We start from the raw sequence: 25568 nt of genomic DNA on the forward strand, positions 1-25568 counted from the left end.
TCTTTTCACACTTTCAACTTTGTTTTGTGAAGTGTTCAACTCATCTGCTTCGACGCTGTCTATCAAACGTCACGTCATCAACTCAACTGCTTCGACGCTGTCTATCAAACATCACGTCGTCAACCTCAACTGAGCTTCGTTGGTAAGGCTCTGTTCACACTTTCAACTTGTTTTGTGAAGTGTTCAACTCAACTGCTTCGACGCTGTCTGTCAAACGTCACGTCGTCAACTCAACTGCTTCGACGCTGTCTATCAAACGTCACGTCGTCAACCTCAACTGAGCTTCATTGGTAAGGCTCTTTTCACACTTTCAACTTTGTTTTGTGAAGTGTTCAACTCATCTGCTTCGACGCTGTCTATCAAAAGTCACGTCGTCAACTCAACTGCTTCGACGCTGCCTATCCACGTCAAGTCGTCAACCTCAACTGAGCTTATTGGCAAGGCTCTGTTCACACCTCAACTTTGAGCTGTCAAGTCAACAACTGGAAACAATCTGGTGTTTTCAGTTCGAGTCAAGCTAACGTTACCTTGGTACAGACCGCTGCTTGCACGTCGGTACAACTGCTTCGACTCTAGCTGTCAAGTCAACACATCAACAGAGAGCTTGTTGGTTAGGCTCTATTCACACTTTCAACTTCGAGCTGTCAAGTCAACAACTGGAAACAATCTGGTGTTTTCAGTTCGAGTCAAGCTTACGTTACCTTGGTACAGACCGCTGCTTGCACGTCGGTACAACTGCTTCGACTCTAGCTGTCAAGTCAACACATCAACAGAGAGCTTGTTGGTTAGGCTCCATTCACACTTTCAACTTCGATCGTCGCTGACAAAATCAACTGCTCACATTCAATCACCAAACGATGTCTGTCACTAGTGAAACTGGAGACCAGATGTCTGTGGATCTGAAGATAGCGAGTCTTCGCAGAAAACGAGGTGGAAAGAAAGGCTCAATAACCAAACGAATCAACTTGATTGAGGAAATTATGAAGATGAATGGCAGTCGTACCAGAATTCGCTCATTGTACGACTCGATGATTCTTGTTTTGGAAGAAGCTCACGTCATCAACCAAAAACTTGAAGATCTTGGTGATGATACAGATGGATGACATGAAGTTTCAAACCGACAACATTAAATCCATTAAATCCAAGATCGACGATTATCTTGAACTGCTAAAAGATAATCCCCCTTCGGAAGCTGGTGGATCAGATTGGCTACTTGGGAAATTCCTCCGAATGGACGAAGCACAAAAGGAAATCACCAAGGAGCTTGAGAATTTGGCTCCAATCACAACACTACCAGCAAGCACACTAAACGTAGCTGCGCCAGGATTTCAATCCAATCCAACATTGCCACTAACAACTATGGTTAATCCATTCGTGACTACCATAGCTCCTACTTGCACAACATTTTCCAATGCATTCGACAAATCGACGTATGTTCAACCACAACGTAGCAGAGTGGATCCATCACCTTTCCAGATTATCAGCACCCCAAAAGAACATGCGGCAAAGGATGCAGTACCGAAGAATCAAACAACTACAGATCACTCATCTATACCAACCAACTCTAACAAGGTCGATGCATGGATAGATGAGCTCGACATCAACAAACCACCGTATCAACTGGCTGGTAATAAAATGGAAGATACACTCGCCACATGGTTTGTACAGCAAGGTCTACCAAGGATCAGAATACCATGGTTTGATGGCACTCCATCAAGCTACGTAGAATTCATAACCAGTTTTAGAGATCTTGTCCACAACCAAGGATATTTGACCACGCTTCAGAAATGCATCTATCTACATCAAGCTGTACGAGGGGAAGTCAAGAGGTCGATCCAAGGCTTCAGAAATGACCATGAAGGCTACGTCCTCGCACTCAGAAGAATAAAGTACATGTTTGGTCAACGATCAAGAATTGCAGAGTCTGTCATCACAAAGATTGTCGACTACAAACCAATTGGCAACAGAGATCAAACTTCGCTCACCGAGTTCTACTACACACTAAGTGATTGCCTGGTGACGCTACGAAAACTAAACTATGTTTCCGACCTATACAGCACAGACATCCTTCGACAAGCCTGCACCAAACTTCCGCAGTACCTGCTACATAAATGGGCTGATTATTGTCTTACCCTGAGAAGATCCTGTGAACCAAATCTCACCCACTTGGAAGCCTGGCTTCAAGAAAGGATTCTTGCATCCAAAGACTCTTATCTACCAAGAAAGAATGACGATAGAAAGGATCACAAGGACCGCAAAGATCATAGAGACTTAAGAAATGGACAAGGACAAGGGAAGCAAAATCAATCACATGACAATGGCCATCGATCAAATTGGTCTGGCAAAATTGGAGATGGAAAACCAACAGGACAACAAGGAACAAAAACAAAATCCAAAGAAAACAAGTCAAACAACAAATGCTACATATGCAAGGATGAGCATCAAATTCACAAATGTCCAAAATATGTATCACTGGATCAACCAGAACGCTTTGAAATGGCAAAGAAGTTGAATCTTTGCTACAACTGCTTGAAGAAGGACCACTTTACTTCAAAATGCAAATCAAAGAACAATTGTTTAACGCTGGTTGCGATGAACGTCATCATACCACGCTACATGAATACTTCACTGAACATGTAAAAGAGTCATTCTTAGGAAACACTCAAGTTGTTGAACCATCTGGTACAGTGTATCTATCGGTCGTTCCAGTAAAGCTTCAATGACTGGATTCTTCGTCTATCACTACCTACGCACTTTTGGACACAGGTAGTCAAAGCACTTTGGTCAGAGATGACGTTGCCAAGAAACTCAAACTGAAGAAAAAGGATAAGAAGATCACCATAACAACAATCAATGACATTGGGACAAAAACTAAAGTCAAAGAAACGTCAATGCGTGTCGAAAACAGAGACGATGGAATCGGTGTCAACATTGACCACTGCTATATCTGCTATATTGTGCCAAAATCAAGCTTCCACATGCCAAAGCAGCAATATCCTTCAACAATGATGAAAAAGATGAAGGAGGAGAAGGGCATAAAACTACACAATGCTCTTTATGAAGAAATTGGAATTCTCATAGGAGCAAACGTTCCATCCGTCCACATACCCTTGGAAGTCAAGGAAGGAGAAAATTCCGAACCACTGGCTATCAAAACAATCTTTGGATGGACCCTCTTCGGTGCCAGTGGACAACCAGAGACGGTATCAATGAACAGAATTGTTATCGAACCAGAAGCTGATCTCCATCACTGTGTACAAAGAATATGGGATCAAGACTTTATTACAAACCCATCAGACCGTGACGAAGCCCTATCGATAGAGGATAAACGGTGTCACGAAAAGCTGGAATCGGAAACTGTTCTCGCTGATGGAAAGTATCAAGTACCAATGCTTTGGAAGAAAGATGTAACACTTTCAAACAACCGTACTGTGGCCGAGAAAAGATTCCACCAACTTCAAAACAAGCTGAGAAGAGAACCAAACCTTCGAAAGCTTTACGACCAAAGTATGACCAAATATCTTGAGATTGGTTATGCAAGAAAGATGACGTCAGAAGAGGCAGCTACCGCACACCCAAGAACATGGTATCTACCGCATTATGGCGTCTTCAACCCAAACAAACCAGGCAAAATTCGTCTTGTGTTTGATGCAGCTGCAAAGTTTCAAGGAACAAGCTTAAACGATGCTCTATACACTGGACCAGATCTGCTTAACAATATGCTTGGAGTACTAATGAGATTCAGAACACACCACTTTGCATTTTCCGCAGACATTGAAGGAATGTTCAATCAAGTGAAAGTCAACCAAGAGGACACACAATCATTGAGGTTCCTTTGGAAAGAAGATATTGACTCACCTGATCAACCAGACACCTACCAAATGTTGGTTCATATATCATGGGTGCAACATGCTCACCAACGTGTGCCAACTATGCTCTAAAAAGATGTGCAAGGGATCACTTAGGAGACTTCGACCCAAGCACGATTGAGACAATCTTACGATCGTTCTATGTGGATGACCTATTAAAATCTACAGAAAACATCGAAACTGGTCAACAACTTATCAAAGAAGTTATCGACATCACAAAGCTGGGCGGAAATCGCTTAACCAAATTCGTTAGCAACGACCCAGAACTACTCAAGAATGTACCACAAGAATTGATATCACCTTCAGTAAACATTCAGATGGAAGATGGACAAAATCATTCTACTAAAGCACTTGGCATCACTTGGAATACCAAAGAAGATGTGCTAACATTCCTGCCAAACATTGTGAACGCTTCTTCAACCAAGAGAGGAATCCTTAGCGTTGTTAGCTCACTGTATGACCCACTGGGGTTTCTTTCACCTTTCACCACTACTGCAAAGATGATACTACAAGATGTATGGAAAGATGGCACAAATTGGGATGAACCAGTAAACTACGAAATTCAAAGAAAGTGGAACAAATGGCAATCTGGCCTATCCACTATCGACATGTTCAAGTTGGAGAGATGCTACAACATTCCAATATCATCCAAGATTCAACTACATATCTTTGGCGATGCATCAGAAAACGCCTATGGTGCAGTTGCTTATCTCAGAACAACCACAGAACCGATCAGCGTTAGCTTTGTATCAGCCAAAGGAAGAGTTGCACCAACAAAACAAGTTCCCCTACCAAGATTGGAATTAAGTGCAGCAACAATTGCAGTACGATTATACAGATTAATCATCAAAGAAATTGACTTGCCAATCGAGGACAGTCATTTTTGGAGTGACTCGACACTGACCCTCCAATACATAACAAATGAAAGGAATCGTTTCAAGACCTTCGTAGCAAACAGAGTCTCAGAAATTCGAGAAGTGACACAACCTACACAATGGCATCACGTTAATGGTGAAGAAAATCCTGGTGACATTACCACAAGAGGAGTCTTCAGCGTAGAAGAACTACTTCATGGAAACAAAAAACGAAGTTGGCTCAAAGGACCATCATTCTTAATGGCAGACGAATCAACTTGGAAGGACAAGAAAATTGAAGAAATCGACCCTGGTGATACCGAAATCAGAAAAACCTTCATTTCAATGATTAGACAGGACAATTCAACCTGGTTACCTTACACAGATTACTCAAACTTTAACAAGATTATACGTTACATGGCTTGGGTTCTTCGTTATACCAGTAACTTCGAGCAGAAGCTAAAAGGAAACGTGAGAATTCCAAGAAGGAACGTGACAAAGGAAAACCTTACCTAACACCAGAAGAAATCAAAGCTGCAACAATTATCGTCATCAAGGATGTTCAGCTATCAGAATTCGATGAAGAAATTGATGACCTTACAAAGAAACAGGAAGTTGAAAAGGAGAGCAAACTCTATCAATTCAAACCATTCCTGGACAAAAATGGCATCTTGAGAATCGGCGGTAGACTTAAGAATGCCCCTGTCTCATTTGAAGCAAAACATCAAATTGTTATCCCCAAAGGACATGTTGCGTCACTTATTGCTGAGAAATATCACAAAGAGAATGGTCACAGTGGTGTAAATCAAACCTTATCCGAAGTTAGACAGAAATATTGGATATTATGTGGAAGGCAAGTAATCAAAACAGTCATCAAAGCATGCGTGGAATGTCAAAGATTTAAAAACAAACCTGAGATTCCAATGATGGCTGACTTACCTAACAGCAGAATGCAACTCAACCAACCACCATTCACCAATACTGGTGTGGATTTCTTTGGACCAATTCTCGTTAAACAAGGTCGCAAACGTCTGAAGCGCTGGGTTTCACTATTTACATGCATGACGGTCCGATGCGTCCATCTTGAAGTTGTAGAAAGTATGGAAACTGACGATTTTTTAAACGCACTCCAACGCTTCATCAGTCGCAGACAGAAACCAAGGAAGCTGCTCTCGGATTGTGGCTCAAACTTTAAAGGTGCGGTAAACGAGCTCAAAGAAGAACTAAGAAAATTGAACCAGCGCAAGATTGGGGAATTTTGTTCACTCAGGGAGATTGAATGGCAATTCAACCCTCCATCGGCGCCACACATGGGTGGAGCCTGGGAACGACTAGTTCGAACCGTCAAAACAAGCATGAAATTCACCTTGAAGAATCTAATATTAACCGAATTTCAACTTATGACATTCATAACTGAAGTGGAAAATATCGTGAACAGTCGTCCACTAACTCCAATCAGTGAAGATCCTAAAGACTTAGAGGCACTAACACCGAACCACCTGCTAAAAGGATTCAACAACGCAGAAGTCCTACTCAATACAGACAAAGATTTGGACATAACAAAATGCTATCGCAAACGATGGAAGCACATTCAGATGTGCTTAGAACACTTCTGGAATAGATGGAGATCTGAATATCTCCCAACACTGACAACAAGAGGCAAATGGGTCGAAGAAAGGAGAAACCTGCAAGTTGGTGATATGGTCCTCCTGCACATGGATGCACCAAGAGGACAATGGCCACTTGGTATTATTGTGGAAACAATACCCGGACGAGACAGTCGAATTCGAATGGCGTATGTAAAGACGAATGCTGGTACATACCTCCGACCCACTTCGAAGATCTACAGACTTGAACTTCCCAACGTTCGTTAAGGGGAGGGGTATATTGTAAAACATCTTGTGTTATTACTGACTTCGACGCACGCTCCACCAAAGGAGCTTTTCTTTGTGTTTAATTGCTGCTGAACTGACGTCATTTTCCCAAATGACATGCGGAATTTTGTTTACATTTAAAATGAATAGTTTATTTGATACACGTATTAATTCCCAAATGACTTACAAGAATTTGTTTGTAATTTATCTAGTCATTAGGGATTTCTAGCTTATCTAGAAATCCCTCTTATTTCTTTTGTATGATTGTATTCCCTAATGACATTTTTAGATATTTTGACATGTTGATATGCTATAAAAGCTGTGGAAATTTTCATTTAATCAGAGAAGGTTGTGAGGGTAGCTCACGCCACGTTTTGAAATGGTTTTTTAACAGAAGAAACTTATATCAAATCATTGAACAACCTCACAACACTCATTCTCTACAGTTTGAGATGGTGACACGCTTACATCCTATGTCGTAGCTTGGTGTTAATTTCTCTTTCAGCTCTGGCTCGTTGATTTCTGATTGCATAAGAAATTTAGACATCGTCTTCATCGTCTCCGCTAGCTTTGATCCTTTATGAAAAGCCATTTGGAAAAGGATTTCACCACGAGGGGTATGGGAACGAAGGTCTGGGTACGATCCAAGATGGCGTCCTCTGGAAGACATAGAGATCTTTACAACGCTCTGCAATGGATGGAACGACTTGTACGGCTGAACAGCCGGTACCGATAATTCCAACACGTTTTCCTGACCAATCAAAATCGTCTTTCCATTGAGCAGTGTGAAAATGCTCTCCTTGAAATTCTTCCATTCCTTTCAAACTGGGGAATTTAGGGACATGTAAAGCTCCTATACCAGAGATGAGATAATTGCATTCGATTTCCTGACCGGTCGAAGTTTTGACTGACCATTTTTGCGTTTCTTTGTTGAATTCACATGTCTCGACTTTGCAGCCGAATTTGACGTATTCTCGGATACCGTAATAATCTGCTGTATCTTCTAGATAAGTGAGGATTTCGGGTTGGGAAGGAAAACTGGTAGACCAAAAAGGATTGGGCTTGAATGATAGGCTATAGAAATGAGACATAACATCACAAGCAGCCCCCGGATATTTGTTATCCCACCATGTTCCGCCAAGCGTTTCCGATTTCTCGATCAAAACAAAGCGGATACGTTCTTTTTTCAACCGGATAGCCGCACATAATCCGGAATAGCCAGCACCGACGATGACAACAAAAGTATCTTTACGCTTTCGTATTTCTTGTGGTGAAGGAGTTCTTTCGGTGACCAAAAACCAATAAAGAAGGGAGAGGAATCCAACAATGTACAACCATGAGATGAAATACGACAAAATGTAGCAGCAAACTCCAAGTGTTAAAACAAAGAGCCCTTCAATCAACATGAATACGAGCTCAAACCCGAATGCTTCTAGCAAGCCCATTTCTTTCCCTGTAACAAAATGAAAACATTGGTGTTACTTTTAAATAAAGAAATTCTTTTTACTCTGAAGTATCTGAATTATTGGGAGGTGGTGGACCTTTGATGATTCAGACTGTAACTAGTATCTTAGGATATTAAGCTCGACGTCAAGTATATATCAGAAACATCGAGCTGGATTAGAATATTTAACAATGTATCAAAAAAAAAAAGGAAAAGCATTTTAAGTTACAAGTGAACAAAGTGATATTGAATGAAAAATACTAACCTCTTTCAAGATGTATGCAAAGCTGTCTGCTAAAACGTTATACGAGATGAAGTAATACGAATGATATTAAATATGTTAAGACAAATCGCTTGAAACACTTACGTAATGCCAAATTAAACAAACAAATCAAAATTAATTTCACAAAACCTTTTTGTAATTTGACCCTCCATCTTGTCAAATCACGGCAGGAAAAGGGAGATTTTAAAAGAGTATTTTGAATAAATACACTTCCAAAAGTGCATCTAAAGAATAGCAGATTTTATTTTCAAATAATGGTTATCCCGGAAAATTTTCATTTAGACGCAGAACAACCTTACTTTACTGTTGCTGGAAATTTTCCCGTTTCGGTATTTATGCAACATGGGGATGACATGCGTCTCAAAATTGCAAATCTCAAATAATAGGTCACTTCGTTCCTGTGCGCACCACTTCTGTACCGTGAGTGTCACAGCTTGAAATAAATCTTTGAAGACTTGGCCTCTGATACTAAGGGCACCACTTCTGCTCTCCTAGTCCTACTTTAAAGATGAAAATGTAGAAAATGATAAAATTTTTAGCAGGTTCGATGAGAGTCTGCTAAATGACGTGCCCTACGTGCCCACGTGCCCTCATTTTTTTGACGTGCCTTCGTGCCCTACGTGCCTTCGTGCTCGCGTGCCTTACGTGCTCAACGTGCCTACGTGCTCGCGTGCCCTCCGAAATTTTACGTGCCCGACGTGCCTACGTGCTTACGTGCTTGCGTGCCCAAAGTTTTGACGTGCCCTCGAATTTTGACGTACCCTCAAATTTTGACGTGCCCTCGAATTTTGACGTGCCCTCAAGTTTTGACGTGCCCTGAATTTTGACGTGCCCTCAAATTTTGACGTGCCCTCGAATTTTGACGTGCCCTCAAGTTTTGACGTGCCCTCGAATTTTGACGTGCCCTCGAATTTTGACGTGCCCTCAAGTTTTGACGTGCCCTCAAATTTCGACGTGCCCTCGAATTTTGACGTGCCCTACCTTGATGATTCATTATCAGAAGACATTTCGTCCCTCTCCTATGAATTCTTTTGTGAAGTTAAACTGTTCCTCGTTTTGCACACAAAAATCGCAAAAAGTCGACACAAAAGAGTAAAAATCAAAAATCACCGTATTTACTTATCATCATATTGAGTACACCACACGCTTCACAGCTTTTAATAAGATTGTCCTTGAATATATTCGCGAAAGCCATCGTTTTCGAATGTCGCTTATTTACACATAAGAATATCGTTGATTTCCTTTAGGCGTACAAACTTTCGCGAGCAGAAACTTTCGCAATTTTCGCGAATTTTGGCCCTTTTCGCGAAAGTAAATGTCTTTAACAATTCTAGGAAGGGCCATTCGCGAAAGTTTATGCTCGCGAAAAATTCTTGACAAAAAATCTGTAAAACTTCAAACTTTGAATAAAATGTAACTTTTATGGCACTTTTTAGCCTGCTAAAACACTAATAAGTCAAAGGACAAATGTTTCAAGCCAATTTAAGAAGTATTTGTCTCTCTAAGCCATTTTTTCATGTGAAAATTCTCAATTTTACGTCTTGATTCGCGAAAGTTTATGCTCGCGAAAAATATTTTTCCGTTAAATTCGCGAAAGTAAATGTCGTGAATTTCGCGATTTTTCGTCCTCGCGAAAGTTTCTGCTCGCGAAAGTTTGTACGCCTAAAGTACTATTTTCTTTTTAATTAAAAGTGCAGACACAGACAATTTGTATAAGAAAATGTGGTGTTTAAAGAAACACAAACTTTTCTTTTTGGTCAGCGGATTTAAGATTTTCAGCGTCACTGACTTTATGATGTTTTACTTAAAATGTTCTCCTTAAAGTGGAGACAACATACACCATTTTTTTAATACAAATTTCCAAAAAATTTGGGATCGAATTAAAAAAGTTTTTATATAGGGAAACAAAAAACTATGAGACTGTCTTTGTGCAAAATTTCAAGTTGTATTTCAATGTGATGCTTAAGATTTGAAGGGATTTCTAATGCCACACCTCTATTAAAATCTTAAATAAACCAGCTGCGCTGGAAGGTCAGCCTAAATTGCTTAATATGATTAGAAAGATATGTTGTTAAAAATTGATATGAAATACTAAAACGAGAGTAAAAAAATCATCAAATTTACGTTTGTATACAATATGGATTAACGAAAATATGCCATGTTACTGTACAATCTGTATGACAGAATAATTATTCGTCTCTTAATTAGGATAAATATTTAGATAATAAAAATTAGATATACAGATGAACGGCAACAAAAGGCTACACCAACAACAGATTCAAGAAAATAAAAGTCAAGCTGGACAAAAAATCAAAAAAGTTTCAAAAACGAAGATGCTGTAAATCAGTAAAAGTTAAAATGGTGTCATTCTTATTCATCTTAACTCCAGAGAAATAGTTTAGCTTAAAACTACATGTTTTTTATAATAAGCAATGAAAAATTCAAAATAAGGTTTACACCGACACCCAAAATACTATTTAAAATTTATTCAAATTTAAAGTTTATGTTTAGCATACCCGGTGTCGTCCCAGAAAGACTGTAATTATTGTACTGTATTTTCCCTAATCTGAGCCTAAATATGCTTAAAAGTGCAATATTTATCTATTAAAAAATATTTAATCCATTTATATACATTTATTATTTATCATTATTAGTCCAGAATGTATAAAGTGTCCGCCATCAAATCACAGTGAAAAAATGCAAGTCTAAAAAAACATAATTTTTGTCAATAATTTGATGAAGAATACTTCAGCCTTTCTGAAATTTACATAGGAGCTGCACTTTAAATATATATACTTGATCAATTTCCATTTACGCTTTATCATAATTATCTCCAAGTCGGTCCAAAAAAACAAACGTAACTGCCAGTGAAAAACGCAAGTCTAGAAAAAATCATTTTTGCGTCAATAATTTGATGAAGAACTTCGTTGTTTCTCAAATTTACATAGGAGCTGTACTTTAATATACTTGATCAATTTCCATTTACGCTTTACCATAATTATCTCCAAGTCGGTCCAAAAAAACAAACATAACTGCCAGTGAAAACGCAAGTCTAGAAAAAAATCATTTTTGCGTCAATAATTTGATGAAGAACTTCGTTCTTTCTCAAATTTACATAGGAGCTGTACTTTAATATACTTGATCATTTTCCATTTACGCTTTATCATAATTATCTCCAAGTCGGTCCAAAAAAACAAACGTAGCTGCCAGTGAAAACGCAAGTCTAGAAAAAAATCATTTCTGCGTCAATTAATTTGATGAAGAACTTCGTTCTTTCTCAAATTTACATAGGAGCTGTACTTTAATATACTTGATCAATTTCCTTTTACGCTTTACCATAATTATCTCCAAGTCGGTCCAAAAAAACAAACGTAACTGCCAGTGAAAAACGCAAGTCTAGAAAAAAATCCTTTTTGTGTCAATAATTTGATGAAGAACTTCGTTCTTTCTCAAATTTACATAGGAGCTGTACTTTAATATACTTGATCAATTTCCATTCAAGCTTTATCATAATTATCTCCAAGTCGGTCCAAAAAAAACAAACGAAACGTAACCGCCAGTGAATAACGCAAGTCTAGAAAAAAAATCATTTTTGCGTCAATAATTTGATGAAGAACTTCGTTGTTTCTAAAATTTACATAGGAGCTGTACTTTAATATACTTGATCATTTTCCATTTACGCTTTATCAATATTATCTCCAAGTCCCAGAAGAACAAGCATATTCAGATATTAAATGTCTAGCTATCAAATCAAAAGAAAACACCAAGTTCGAGAAAACATTATTTTTGTGAATAATCAGATAATTAAGCTGTGAACTGTAATATATATACATTTCATCAAATTCCAGTAATTGTTGGTGGTTATTCTATATTCAATTCCAAAATGAAAAAATATGTTTTCATGCTACAAAATAATTCACAATTCAGGAAAAAACTTGAGCAAATAAGTTGAAATCTTCATACTTTAAAGAAAAGAACATCCTTATAATCTAACTCCAGTGTTGTATCTTCCTTCGTTATAAGTTTAAAAGCCACTTCAACAAGATATAATGATTGCATAAATAAGAGCTGGCAAGAGATAAACACCGAACGAACGAAAAAGCAGCAGAAGCGGTTAAATCCTGACAATGCGGAAACTTTAAATTTTTATTTTTTGGCGTCTTCGATGTAGGGCCAGGGTTTCTAGTAACGGCTTGTCACTGTGCCGGGTGCATACTCGGCGCCTTGGGCCCCGCAGGGTTGCTAGTAACGGCTCGAATTTCAGTCAGGTTAAAAAAGGGGTACTTTTACCCAAATTATAATAACATTACCCCGGTATTTTGCCAGTTTGGTATAAAATGTTATGAATTGCGTGATTTTGCTGTGCGGCGATGGCTCAAGGGATAGAGCGCTGGCTTCCGGATCCGAAGGTCTTTCTTTGGTGGTGGTTCGAATCCCACTCGGTGCGAAAATTAGACTGGTCGAAATTGATGAACAAATGATTGACAGGTATGAAAACTCAGTCAGAAATGAGAAACTAAGTCTCAGAAACTAGAAAATAGAAAAGGAGATCGAGAGATAGGAGGTGGAAAATAGATCCGCATTGTCAGGATTTAACCGCACCTAAAAGCAGCGCCTTGGCAGCCATATTGAATTGTTTTTGCACATATCGGGAAACCAAACTTAGCCCGATTGGATAAATTGAAAGCGTATCCCAACCGGAACGCTGCCCTAAAAAAGCAAATACACAGGTCGGGAAACCAAACTTAACCCGATCGGATGATAACTTTAGAAATCGGGGAAACACTTTTTTTTCTGACCCTGCTGCGGAATAATAGCGAAATGAATGCTCAGCTGGGGCTGACCAAAAATGCCTTCCTATTTCAGAAAGTTCTTATAATTAACACTATATCCCCTAACTTAAAATAAAACGAGAGCCAGCTGATAAAAAGTAAATAGCATGCGTCTCACATATTTTCTCTTTTTTTCAACCAATCAGAAAAGTTCTTTATTTAGTTTTGGTTGATTCGAAGTAATGCTTAACCATCTCCTTCAGTGTTTCTTGCTAATTCTTTTATAAGCAGACATCAAAACATCTTCTTCATATTTTTTTCTTCCAACTTTAAAACCCCAACCTAATAATTTATCATAGTGAAAATACTGTTGTTAATTTTGACAATACGTTAAAATTTGAGGGCACGTCGAAATTTGAGGGCACGCCGAAATTTTAGGGCACGTCGAAATTGGAGGGCACGTCAAAATTCGAGGGCACGTCAAAATTCGAGGGCACGTCAAAATTTGAGAGCACGTCGAAATTCGAGGGCACGTCAAAACTTGAGGGCACGTCAAAATTCGAGGGCACGTCAAAATTTGAGGGCACGTCAAAACTTTGGGCACGCAAGCACGTAAGCACGTAGGCACGTCGGGCACGTAAAATTTCGGAGGGCACGCGAGCACGTAGGCACGTTGGGCACGTAAGGCACGCGAGCACGAAGGCACGTAAGGCACGTAGGGCACGAAGGCACGTCAAAAAAATGAGGGCACGTGGGCACGTAGGGCACGTCATTTAGCAGACTCTCGTTCGATGATTATCTCTTTGGATAATCTGATCAAAATAGCTAAAATCTGCAGCTTTCGCGCTTTGACGATATCTCGATTCTTTCACCTTCAAGTCATTCAAACTTGTGATTCCCATCTAACTAAAACACGTGACCGTAACACGTGTTTTGACAGAAACGTTGGATTGAAAGCAAAATGTATCGCTAGGTTTTGAAAATTATGTTGTGTAAATAAAAAAAAGTGCAAGACTCAAATCCGTCATCCTACAGGGTGTACCGAAAAAAAAGTGCAGTGTTACAGGTCCACATCTATAACACGGAATTCCGTGCCTATAACTATAAGTATAAAAAAATGTGTATACTTGCAGAACCTTCTCGTGCAACATAATGGGGATGAATGTTTCTATCTGAATCCCAATAAGGATAGAAATTTAGCCCCACTGGAAAATTGACTTTTTCATCCCCAAATTAAATTCAATGGAAAAAATTACTCTTTCTAAAGTATACTTATATTCCAAAAAACGGAAACGGATTTGTTCCAATGTCAGAAACTGTTTCAGTCCCGACAAATTGAACCTAGCAAAATATTTTCCAGCCTGGGACCGAGGGGTAAATCACTGAAAAAAATCACGTACACCTTTTTGAAAAATCAAAAAGAAATCAAAAAGAAATCAAAAATCAAAAAGAAATCAAAAATCAAAAAGAAATCAAAACAAAAAGAAATCAAAAATCAAAAAGAAATCAAAAAGAAATCAGAAATCAAAAAGAAATCAAAAAGAAATCAAAAAGAAATCAAAAATTAAAAAAAAATTAAAAAAAAAATCAAAAAAAAAATCAAAAATCAAAAAGAATTCAAAAAGAAATCAGAAATCAAAAAGAAATCAAAAAGAAATCAGAAATCAAAAGGAAATCAAAAAGAAATCAAAAATCAAAAAGAAATCAAAAAGAAATCAAAAATCAAAAAGAAATCAAAAAGAAATCAAAAAGAAATCAGAAATCAAAAAGAAATCAAAAAGAAATCAGAAATCAAAAGGAAATCAAAAAGAAATCAAAAATCAAAAAGAAATCAAAAAGAAATCAAAAATCAAAAAGAAATCAAAAAGAAATCAAAAAGAAATCAGAAATCAAAAAGAAATCAAAATGAAAATCAAAAAGAAAATCAAAAATCAAAAAAAAATCAAAAAAAAAATCAAAAATCAAAAAGAAATCAAAAAGAAATCAAAAAGAAATCAGAAATCAAAAAGAAATCAAAAAGAAATCAGAAATCAAAAGGAAATCAAAAAGAAATCAAAAATCAAAAAGAAATCAAAAAAAAATCAAAAATCAAAAAGAAATCAAAAAGAAATCAAAAATCAAAAAGAAATCAAAATCTCGTACACCTAATTTTTAGTGATTTACCCCTCGCCTGGGACGAAATTTTAGACAAATTTTCTAGTGAAACAGGGATGTGTAATAGTGTTACCTTTTAAAGCTCAAAATAGTCGGAAGTTTCGCGGAATTTAATTTCGCGATTAAAATCTTTTACTTGCAATATGGCCTATTTTGCCCTAAAAAGACCAATTTTAAGAGGTGATTTTTTTAATCCTGGAAATATTCGTCCGTGAAGATTTCTTCCCTTAAGAGCTCTGGCCATTGTCAGAAAATGTGTTAAGGGATTTGAAGATAAATAGTAGATGTATAACATGCCATAATTTAGTTAATTACATCAGGTAGATATCGTCATTTTGTACATGGTAAATTAAATATGAACAAGCAACATGCTGAATGGACCTACCTGATGATGAAACTTAGATAGCAATAAGGAGAAAAACAATCATTAAGAAAATATAGCGCTTAGCGAAAATGCATTAAATGTCATCATTGATTGTTAATGGGGGGGGGGTTTAGGGAAAAAAGAAATAGAAAGTTCCAGTTGCAAAATTGCAAAAGTTTTATTGACAATTGAATCATGCTTGATGGTGGCATTGTTATCAATAATTTTTTTAAGTGAAAAAACAAAGAAATGTATGGAAAAAGCCCAATTCAAATCTGCAAAAACGGCGATTTCCGGCATATTTCCGGCATTTTCGGCCGGAAAAATCTTTTTCTCAAAAATCGGACTCGGCAATGATTTGGGCATTGTTGATACGCATCTTCGAGCAAAAAATCAGCAAAAACTAATGATAAAATCTCGAGAAAATGCCAAAAAAACAGTTTTTCCGGCATATTTCAGGCATTTTCGGCCGGAAAAAATTTTTTCCCAAAAATCGGACTCGGCCATGTTTTGGGCATTGTTATTAGGCATCTTTGAGCAAAAAATCAGAAAAAACTAATGATAAAATCTCAAGAAAATTCCAAATAAACAGTTTTTCCGGCATATTTCTGGTATTTTCGGCCGGAAAAAATCTTTTCTCAAAAATCGGACTCGGCCATGTTTTGGGCATTGTTAATACGCATCTTTGAGCAAAAAATCAGAAAAAAACTATTGATAAAATCTCGAGAAAATGCCAAAAAACCTGTTTTTCCGGCATATTTCCGGCATTTTCAGCCGGAAAATTTTTTTTTCTAAAATCGGGCTCCGTCACATTTTAGGTATTATCATTTTGCATCAGTGTGCAAAATTTCATAAAAAAAATATAAAGTACAGCTCGAGAAAAAATCAAGAAATACTGTTTTTCGGCGGCGAAAATGGGCTACACCGGGGATTTTTAGAAAGTTCCGGCTTCAAAACTCAGTTCTATTGACGATTGAACCATGCTTCATGGTGGGCATTGCTATTAATAATGTTTTTGAGTGAAAAAACAACGAAATATAAGGAAAAAGTCCGATGAAAATCTGCAAAAATGGCGATTTCCGGCATATTTCCGGCATTTTCGACCGGAAAAAAAATTTTCTCAAAAATCGGACTCTGCCAAATTTTGGGCATTGCTAATACGCATCTTTGTGCAAAAAATCAGAAAATGGAATAGGGTCAGAGGTCAAATTGAGACAGGGGCGCGTGCTTGGTCAGGGAGGAGACACAATTAATATAGAAAAGGTCAAACAGAGGCAGGGGTGTATTTTTTTGCGAGGGAAATACAAACATAGTTTGCACCCCCCCCTTTTTAATAGGGGGGGATGCCAACTTTCTGGAGGGCCTTTGTAGGGGGGGTACCGAGATCTGCCGAAAAAACTAGGGGGGATGGGAATGTAGGGGGGGATCAAATAAAAAAGGGGGGTTTGGAAATTTTGGTCAATTTTCTAATCAAATACAAATTGTTTTGATTTAGATTTTAAAATGATCAAGATTAATGAAAAACGCTAGTTATATTCTGTCATTGTTGGCTCGTGACTATAATACTTCATACTCTTTCTTGTTGATAATTTTGCTGGTAGGTGGGAAAGCGAGTTTCCTTCGAAACCGATTTTCTGTAAAAAAAAAGGGGGGATAAGATTTCATTACAAAAGGGGGGGATGGGTATATAGGGGGGGATGAAATAAACCTAGGGGGGTTCATACCCCTCTGCAAACTATGACAAATAGAGGAGGTCGTATTGAGTCTTTTTGTTAAAACACAAGAGAAAAACAGAATGAATTGAGCACTCTAACCAAATGAAGCAAAGGATCAGTCTTGCTTGCTTCATAAATAGTTAATAAAAAGGGCTCTTTTGTCTATCCTTTTATTTTAGTTGCTTAATTCTATCAAGAGGTTGCATAATTCAGGTCTTAAATTTTATCTTTTATTGAAAGAAAGAACTCAAAAAAGGTGGAAATCCTTGGGATAAACTTTCTGAAATCGTTCTGCAATAAAGCAGGGGGGTCAGTACTAAAATATTGGACATGTATGAGTACTAAATGTGTTTTTTAGCTCTTTTTTGCATACCACCATACCACCCAATTTTAGAGAAGTGGTATTTTAGTACTCATGCACTTAAATCTTTAGGGACATTTTGACTCAGAAACCACTTAATTTTGGTCTTCTCAGGACCATTTTTCTCAAAAATGTTGATTTATGCAACATAGTATACATGTTTTTTTTTTATAAGCAAGTGTATGCCCCTTGGTCAGGCTCGAGTATGCTTAAGCTTTCAAAGCATCCAGACATAGAATATGCTTATTATATGCTTAAGAATTATCATGCTTTTGATTCACCCAACCAAATTTTTTAGTAAAATCTTTAAAATTTTGTTAATATTCGATTCAACAAGCATTTAAATTTTTGAGCAGTGGAATGTGGCTAGTCTTTTTTTACTTGACCACTTGCAAACCTTTTTGAATAAAAAGAGATTGAATACTTGAAAAATATTTCAGGCTGGCGTATATGCTTATGTTATGCTTAGGAAATCTGCAAATCTGAGCCTTCATATGCTTATAAGCGTTATGCTTATAAAAAAAAAAAACATGTAATATTCATTTTTGCAACATAGTATATTCATTTTTGAAAAAATTGATACCTTTAAATAATGCTGCTTTATAAATCAAGCAAACATTAATAAAGAAATTTGACTCTTAAAACTTTGTAAAAATCACAAATTTTAACAATTTTTGAAAAGTACAAATAATGTACTAAAAAAACTTAAATTTTAGCTTGGACACCACCTTTTTGGCATTTTAGTACCCTGTGGTACTAAAAGGATTTTAAAGGCAAATGCATAGGCTAGGCTGGTCTTTTTAACAGACTTTAGCCTGATTGGATTGGCAGTGACGGCCGGCTGCAGCTGCAAAAAACAGGGGCTGAAAGACTGGAGACCGCTCATAAAATTTTTGGGCCAATCAGTCTGGGCCAGTCTTCCCAGGTACTTAAAATCGCTTTGGGAGTCACATTTATGAAAGGGTTGTAACCAGTTAACATTTAAAACTCCTTTGTATCATTGTATTAAAACAGTTCTCAGCCAGTCAGTTTGTAACTTGCTGAACTCCAATCTATGCTATTACTTTCTTTCTTTTCTTGTAACTTCAACAGAAAGGAAACAAACTTTCAAGCAAACTAATTTTTGCAAATTGCAAATAGCATACTGCGGTAAATCTAAAAATAGTTAACAAATTTATTCATTTGTACGACCGGCAATCCTGTTCTCCTTTACGTTTATTGCATTACATTGGGAAATCTTACAAAATCAAAAGAAAGGTAATAACTTTCACAGTTCTCCAATAGTTTCAAAATGAACTATGGGATTGAGACTAGTATACATCTAGTTAGAATAGTGATGATGTATGGGACATAGAGCGCTATTAGTTCTTTAGTTCTTTTTTTACCAAAATTAGGGGTTCTTTTAAAGAATCATGAAGAAACTTAACCTTGGACGGGATCTTATTTTTAATCTGGCTTATTTTAGAGATTTTGTGGTTAGATTTTTTCTTCAATAAAGAAGATATCTTTGCAGCAGGGTTTATAGTTATGCAAAAAATCATATAAAGAATGAAAGAGCCAATCTCGAGAAAAGCTAATACCTAAGTAATTTATAATGTACTTATAAAAAATAGTGAATTTGGCCAGTTTTTCTATAAAAAGACGCCAAGTAACCAAAATTTCATATCTAAACGCACATATTCTTCAAAAGTAAGCCCTCACGAGCAAAAAAAACATATATCTCATAAAAAAATTGAGTAATTTGACTAAGAACATTGATGTATGCTTATTAATAGTGATTCTTATAGATAAACATGCGTTTTTTGAGCCAACAAAATTTTTTTGCAAGAATCTGCTTAAGCCATCTTTTACCTATGATGGTACCCTACTTTCATGCAAAAAAATCAGAAAAAATTAATGATCCAATTTTCCACAAAGTCCAAAAAACCTGTTTTTAGCCGTTTTTTGGCCCAAATTTGCCCATTTTTTTTTAAATCGGGCTCCGTCACATTTTGCACCTTTTTACCAAAAATCAAAAGATTCCTATGATTCAATCCTGAGAAAAGTTGGTAACAGACGAACGGACGGACGGACGGACGAACAAACACAGGTTAATTTATAGGACCTGCACCCCAAAAACTTTAAAAGGGCAGGTCAACATAATTATCACGTGTTATGTTTTGGCAAGCTTCAAGATGTTGGACAAATTATGATGGAATTGGCTGTGAATGTCTGAATGTTTCGAAATGTTTCTGGGTTTAGGACCTTAATGAGATCAAAACACTTATAAAAGTTAGTTTTTTTCACCTTTTATCAGTATGTCAAGTGCATCTGTTGTAAGATATATTTTTTTCAGTTGTTTTTCACATTTCTTTCCTACTTTAAACAGCAAGAAGCAAATGAATTAAAATTACTTACTAGTAGGGGGCCAAGCCTGAAGCTCCGTGACATCTTTTCTACGACCTAGCCATTTTTAGTCTATTCCAAAGAACAGTATTATTACACAAGATATTTTTGAGAGGGTGACGCTGATTAGGCCCAAAATATTGACACCATAGGCAAAAATGCAAGGGAAAATAAGGGGTAGAGAAATAGCTTATTTTCAAAAGTCAAAATAAACAAAAATGATTGGTACAGTGTGATCGAGTATGAAATTCTGAGCAAAAAAATGTATTACAACAACTCTCTGACTAAAACACACAAAGGAATACAGCCACTTTAAGACCAACTAACTGTCAGCTCTACTTTGATTTGACGTCAAATCTTGTCTTGATCATACTGACGGCGGTATGTTTTTGAACTTCTAACTTTAATGAAGGTTCAAAGAAAACCCCAAATAGTTATGGAAAATCTTGGAATAATTATGTGTTGATTCAGCAGAAATTATAACAATAATGACGTCAAGAACTGTCAATCATAATCTACATAAGAGTGAGAAAAATTAAAATCACCGTTAAAGAAGTACTGGTACTGCTAGAACAATAGAAAAAAGCCATTGTGACTAACTATAAGCCCTTGTGACTAACTATAACATCTCTCAGGTCTAAGATTTTTTTGCAGGTTTGAAAGATCAAAAGATCTACTTTAATAGCTTAAACTTTGTCATTTCGAATTTGAAAATCAAAGTACCTTGGTGATCCAATCGTCGCATGAGAAATAAAGAGACTTGTCTCCAATTTTTCGAAAAATGAGACAATGATTGATCCATATTCTTCAGAAAAAATTCTTGGAGATAAACAGACCTAAATCCATGAGGTTTGACTTTTTGGCCTTAAATTAGGATATTATCTCTATTTTTTAATGGGTTGCAGATTTGAACAAATTTTATTAAAGACAGCCCTAAATCCAAAGTAAAAAGACTTAAATCCATTTTTTATATGTAAAGTAATAGGTAACAAAATAAATATTTCCATAATTCCATAAATCCATTTTCTGGAGATAAGGCTTTTTATTTCTAAATTTTTAAATGCTTATCTCAAAACAAGGAAAATGGAGACAAGTCTCTTTATTTCTCATGCGACGCAATATACTCTTAACCCTTTCCGGACGAATGATTTCACGGCTATATGACAGGAACAAAAATTTGATTTTTGACTGGCTTCACTAAAATTGCAATAGAAAGTGATTGATAAAAGATATCACGACACGATAAAATTTTTTGAAATATGGCTGACCTGGTCACGTGACCGAAAAATCGGCAGATTTCTTTTCGGAACAGCAAAATTTTTGACTTTGAGTAAAAAAATAGAGTAAAAGGCATTTGAACTTTGAATTTGATTTAGAGAATTGAATTACTGATCGGGTAAAAAAAAATTCATGTAATAAGCTTTCCAAAAAATCTGAGTAAAGTGATTTTTTGTCCAAACTTTTGAGCAATTTTTCCCTTGCAGATTTAGCCTGAGTAAATTTACAACAAAGATTGAAAATTTATAATTTTAAATGTAAACAAGATATCGAAAAGCGGTTTTTCGCAGGCTACTGGAAATTTATCTCAAAATCATTATTCGAAACCATGTTATTGTATTTGGCGCGAAAACGGTTAAAATCTTTTACAAAGCTTTGGGCCACCCGGTGGCCCGTTCGTTCTGAAAGGGTTAACAGACCTTTTCTTAAATCTTAATGTTAAACAGTTTTTAGATAAAACCAACACTGGATAAACCATCGATGGATAACTTATAGTATGATGTGAATGTTTCCATGTCATTGTTTCAATACTAATTTGAGTCTATCACTTTGTCTTGTATAGTTTTTCAAATCTGGCCCTAATTGAAGGGGAATAATAATGAAAATAGGGCGTCTGTTTAGGAAATTGAATTTTATGTATTGGTTCTCTGGGGCCAAAAAAAGTCTTGTTTCCCGGCCAGCCGTAAAAATTTATTTTTACACTTTTCGATTTTTTACACTCTTGATTTTTTTTTTTATCAAAAAGCAAAAATACAAAAGTTACAAAGGGGAGTTACAAGCAAATGAAGTGTGGGCAAAAAATATGGCTTACTGGTCATGTGGCTTAGCCTACCAAGAAATTTTGAAGGCTGAGTTCTCAATAATGGAAACAGTCTACTTTATTTTCAGCATTTGCCAGCAAAGGGCTAAATTTTTCATTAGCTGCACTGATTTGTGGCTTACAGTTTGTTAAGTGGGCAAAAATGTGGCTTATACAAGGGAAATATAGATGAATAGGTGAATATAGGTGAATAAGTAAAATACAGGTGAAATTTTATGTCTCACATTTTTTTTAAGTTTTTGGCACTTAATCATTAAAGTATAACACCAGTAAGTGTAAAAAATTACAAAAATTTTGTTGTAAGTACAATTTTGTGGCTTACAAAGTCACATTAAAAATTATCAAAAAGTATATCACAAAAAAGTACATTTATAACAACTAGAAACGTTTAAAATTTAAAAAAAAATTCTTTCCTCTGCCAAGTTGAGAAAGTCCCATTCTAAGATCTCTTATCTAATTTGTGTGGCTATTTCTAAAAAAGATACAAATTTTTAGTCCAATTAACGAAAAAAAAATTTTTAGATATAATGTCGTAGTATTTCCCACAACCCTGTAAAATTTCAAGACTTATTGATTAAGACTTCATCAGCTACATTTTGGGCATTTTTCAAAAATGTCACACTATTTTTGATTGGGATTGTTATCAACTTGTTATTTCGCTACTTTCTTCATTTGTTTATTACATATTGCTTTATCCACTTGCTACTTTGCTACTTTTTTCATTCGTTTATCTATTGCTTTATCTACTCGCTACTTGAAAATTTCACTTTACTTTGCTTTGTCTACAACCACTTATTTCAAGTCTTCCTTGGCTTTTTTCAAGAAATGCATTGAAGATACTTTCGCATTTTCTTCCAAACAACATCGCAAAACAGGGGGGGTACAAACACAGGGTACTGACTGACCCATAGCCAGGTGGTGGTGTCTATTTTTGCATTTCAAAAATTGGGGGGCATTTCATTTGGGGGTGGGGTGTATTTTTCACTCTTCAAGCAAGTACAGGATACTGTTTGGGTACTTTTTCACAGAATTTTGCTGTTTTTCAATAAAAAATTTTGTTTGTTGTAATATTTAGACTTTTTTCAAATATTAATTTTTTTGTTTGAAATTTTTTTTATTTGAAATTTTTTTAATTGACAAATTTTTTTACTCTTTTGAGAAATTTTTTCCTTTTTTTTTACCTCACTTCGCTTGAAAAATAGCAAAGCTCCTTAAATTTATAATTTGAACCCTGGTGTCCTTGAAAAAGCAAATAAAATGTTGTTTTAATTTTTTGCGTGTTATTTTCAAGGCCTTTGAATAATTGCCTAGTAATATTTGTGTGCAGCCATTCTAATTCGCGTCGGCATTCGGCTATTGCCGATCCAAATGCCGACATAAATTTTGACTTTTGCTGACGTAATGTCTAAGTACCCTAATAGTACTGTACTTTAGAATCCAGAATTTTTTTTGCAAATAAATCTGAATTAGAAAGGCTGTAAGGTACTATATGAAAATCAAAACATAAAACACATTTTATTTAAACAATATTTTGATCTTTAAAAATCTTTATCAAGTTTCTATGAAGTTATTATGAAATATGTATACCCACGTTTAAATAAACAAAAGCATCGTTATAAGAAGCCAGGGATGAATTTAAAAAAGAAAAGAGGGGACAAGATAGAGTTTTTACAAGCTCTTATTTGATTTGGTTGGTCTTTAACCAGTAATAAGACAAGTTTGTTACTTTTTCTAAAGAATGTGCCATTTTTATTACTTCAAATGACCAATCAATAAAGTATCTTATAAAAACTCATATCTCATCTGGAAAAAAGGTATTGAAAAACCTGCGCAAATTAAAATAGAAATAAAATGTATACAATGGGTCACACTACTGGCTACAGGAACTGAAAGCAAACTATTAAAGCCAATGTTTTTGGTTTTTCTGAAGGACAAAAAGTGTAGGAAGGTTTACTAAAGGATGCCTTAAGCTGAAACTATTTATAAAAAAGATTTGGGCAAAAAAAGGCACTTTTTGGGGTTATAATTAAGATTTTCCTTAGAAACTTAAATTCTGTTACCCCCGTCCCATGCTGCCTTGGCATGGGCGAGGGAACCATGTTGGCCACCTCTCCTGAAAATTCCAGATCAAAACAAAAAACAAACAAATTCCTTTAACTTGACGAAAATTGGAAAAAGCTGGTTTTTGACAGTTTCTTTATTTGAAAGTATTGCTTCGTGGAATAAAAAGGGTAATTTTTCAAAAACAAGTAATACTTTAATGGACCTACCTATTTATAAAACGAATAATTAGAATTTAATGGAAGTAATGTATAATTTTAAATTTCGATTTATATATCTATTGGAACGGAGAAAGCAATTAAGAAACGCATCGATGTTTAACGGTGAAAGAAAAATCATGAAAATCTGTCGAGTATAAGTTGAAAAAATGAAGGAAAACCGTTTTACGCCGGTTTTCGGCTGTTCCGGCGATTTTTAAGGAGTTCCGGATTCAAAGGATGATTTTTTTGGAAATCAAACGATGCTAAGTTTTGGGCATCATCATAAAGAACATTTTTCTGTAAAGAAACAATTAAATAAGTTGAAAAAATGTGACGGAAATGTGAAAAAAAACGACGATTTCCGGCACATTTCCGGTTCTACAGACCGGAAAAATTTTTTTTTCGGCAAACGGTTTTCGACACCTTTTCGGCAGTACTAATGTGCATCTATGTGCAAAAAATCGCAAAGAACTAATGATAAAATCTCGAGAAAATCTCAAAAAACCGCTTTTTTCGGGACATTTCCGGTTCTACCAGCCGGAAAATTTTTTTTTTCGAAAATTGGGCTCTGTCACATTTTGGGCATTGCTATTTTACATCATTGTGCAAAAAATCATGAAAATCTGTCGAGTATAAGTTGAAAAAATGAAGGAAAACCGTTTTACGCCGGTTTTCGGCTGTTCCGGCGATTTTTAAGGAGTTCCGGATTCAAAGGATGATTTTTTTGGAAATCAAACGATGCTATGTTTTGGGCATCATCATAAAGAACATTTTTCTGTAAAGAAACAATTAAATAAGTTGAAAAAAATGTGACGGAAATGTGAAAAAATGACGATTTCCGGCACATTTCCGGTTCTACAGACCGGAAAAATTTTTTTTTCGGCAAACGGTTTTCGACACCTTTTCGGCAGTACTAATGTGCATCTATGTGCAAAAAATCGCAAAAAACTAATGATAAAATCTCGAGAAAATCTCAAAAAACCGCTTTTTTCGGGACATTTCCGGTTCTACCGGCCGGAAAATTTTTTTTTTTCGAAAATCGGGCTCCGTCACATTCGAGGGTTTATAGTAATGCACCTTTGTGCAAAAAATCAGAAAAATTGAATGAGCCAATCTCGAGAAAAGTTGGTAACT

At 36.1% G+C, this 25568-nt stretch overlaps 2 protein-coding genes and 1 pseudogene across 2 annotated transcripts; 2 read left to right on the forward strand and 1 right to left on the reverse strand.

The window, feature by feature from the left end:
- The first annotated feature begins 1104 nt into the window (after positions 1 to 1104).
- On the forward strand, positions 1105 to 3941 carry LOC136801246 (uncharacterized). The gene is made up of 2 exons (XM_067057878.1): positions 1105 to 2636; positions 2771 to 3941. Exons 1-2 carry the CDS (start codon positions 1105 to 1107, stop codon positions 3939 to 3941), a joined length of 2703 nt encoding a protein of 900 aa, XP_066913979.1.
- A 489-nt stretch (positions 3942 to 4430) lies between these two features.
- On the forward strand, positions 4431 to 6597 carry LOC136801247 (uncharacterized; annotated as a pseudogene).
- Positions 6598 to 7006: 409 nt separating this feature from the next.
- Positions 7007 to 8389, reverse strand: LOC136801264 (baeyer-Villiger monooxygenase-like). The gene is made up of 2 exons (XM_067057893.1): positions 8307 to 8389; positions 7007 to 8050 (listed from the first exon to the last, which is right to left on the reverse strand). Exon 2 carries the CDS (start codon positions 8040 to 8042, stop codon positions 7203 to 7205), a length of 840 nt encoding a protein of 279 aa, XP_066913994.1. The 5' UTR covers positions 8043 to 8050; positions 8307 to 8389; the 3' UTR covers positions 7007 to 7202.
- Between the last annotated feature and the right edge of the window lie 17179 nt (positions 8390 to 25568).

The sequence above is a fragment of the Clytia hemisphaerica genome, unplaced genomic scaffold (genome assembly GCF_902728285.1).
Source record: "Clytia hemisphaerica strain Z4C2 unplaced genomic scaffold, Clytia hemisphaerica genome assembly, whole genome shotgun sequence".
NCBI classification, from domain to species: domain Eukaryota; kingdom Metazoa; phylum Cnidaria; class Hydrozoa; order Leptothecata; family Clytiidae; genus Clytia; species Clytia hemisphaerica.

Excerpts from the sequence above, each read along its gene's own strand:
- LOC136801264 (XM_067057893.1), bottom strand. The coding sequence starts at position 8,042 with ATGGGCTTGCTAGAAGCATTCGGGTTTGAGCTCGTATTCATGTTGATT.
- LOC136801246 (XM_067057878.1), top strand. The coding sequence starts at position 1,105 with ATGAAGTTTCAAACCGACAACATTAAATCCATTAAATCCAAGATCGAC. Across the intron at positions 2,637-2,770 it reads ATGAATACTTCACTGAACAT|TCAAAGCACTTTGGTCAGAG; the intron begins GTAAAAGAGTCA and ends GGACACAGGTAG.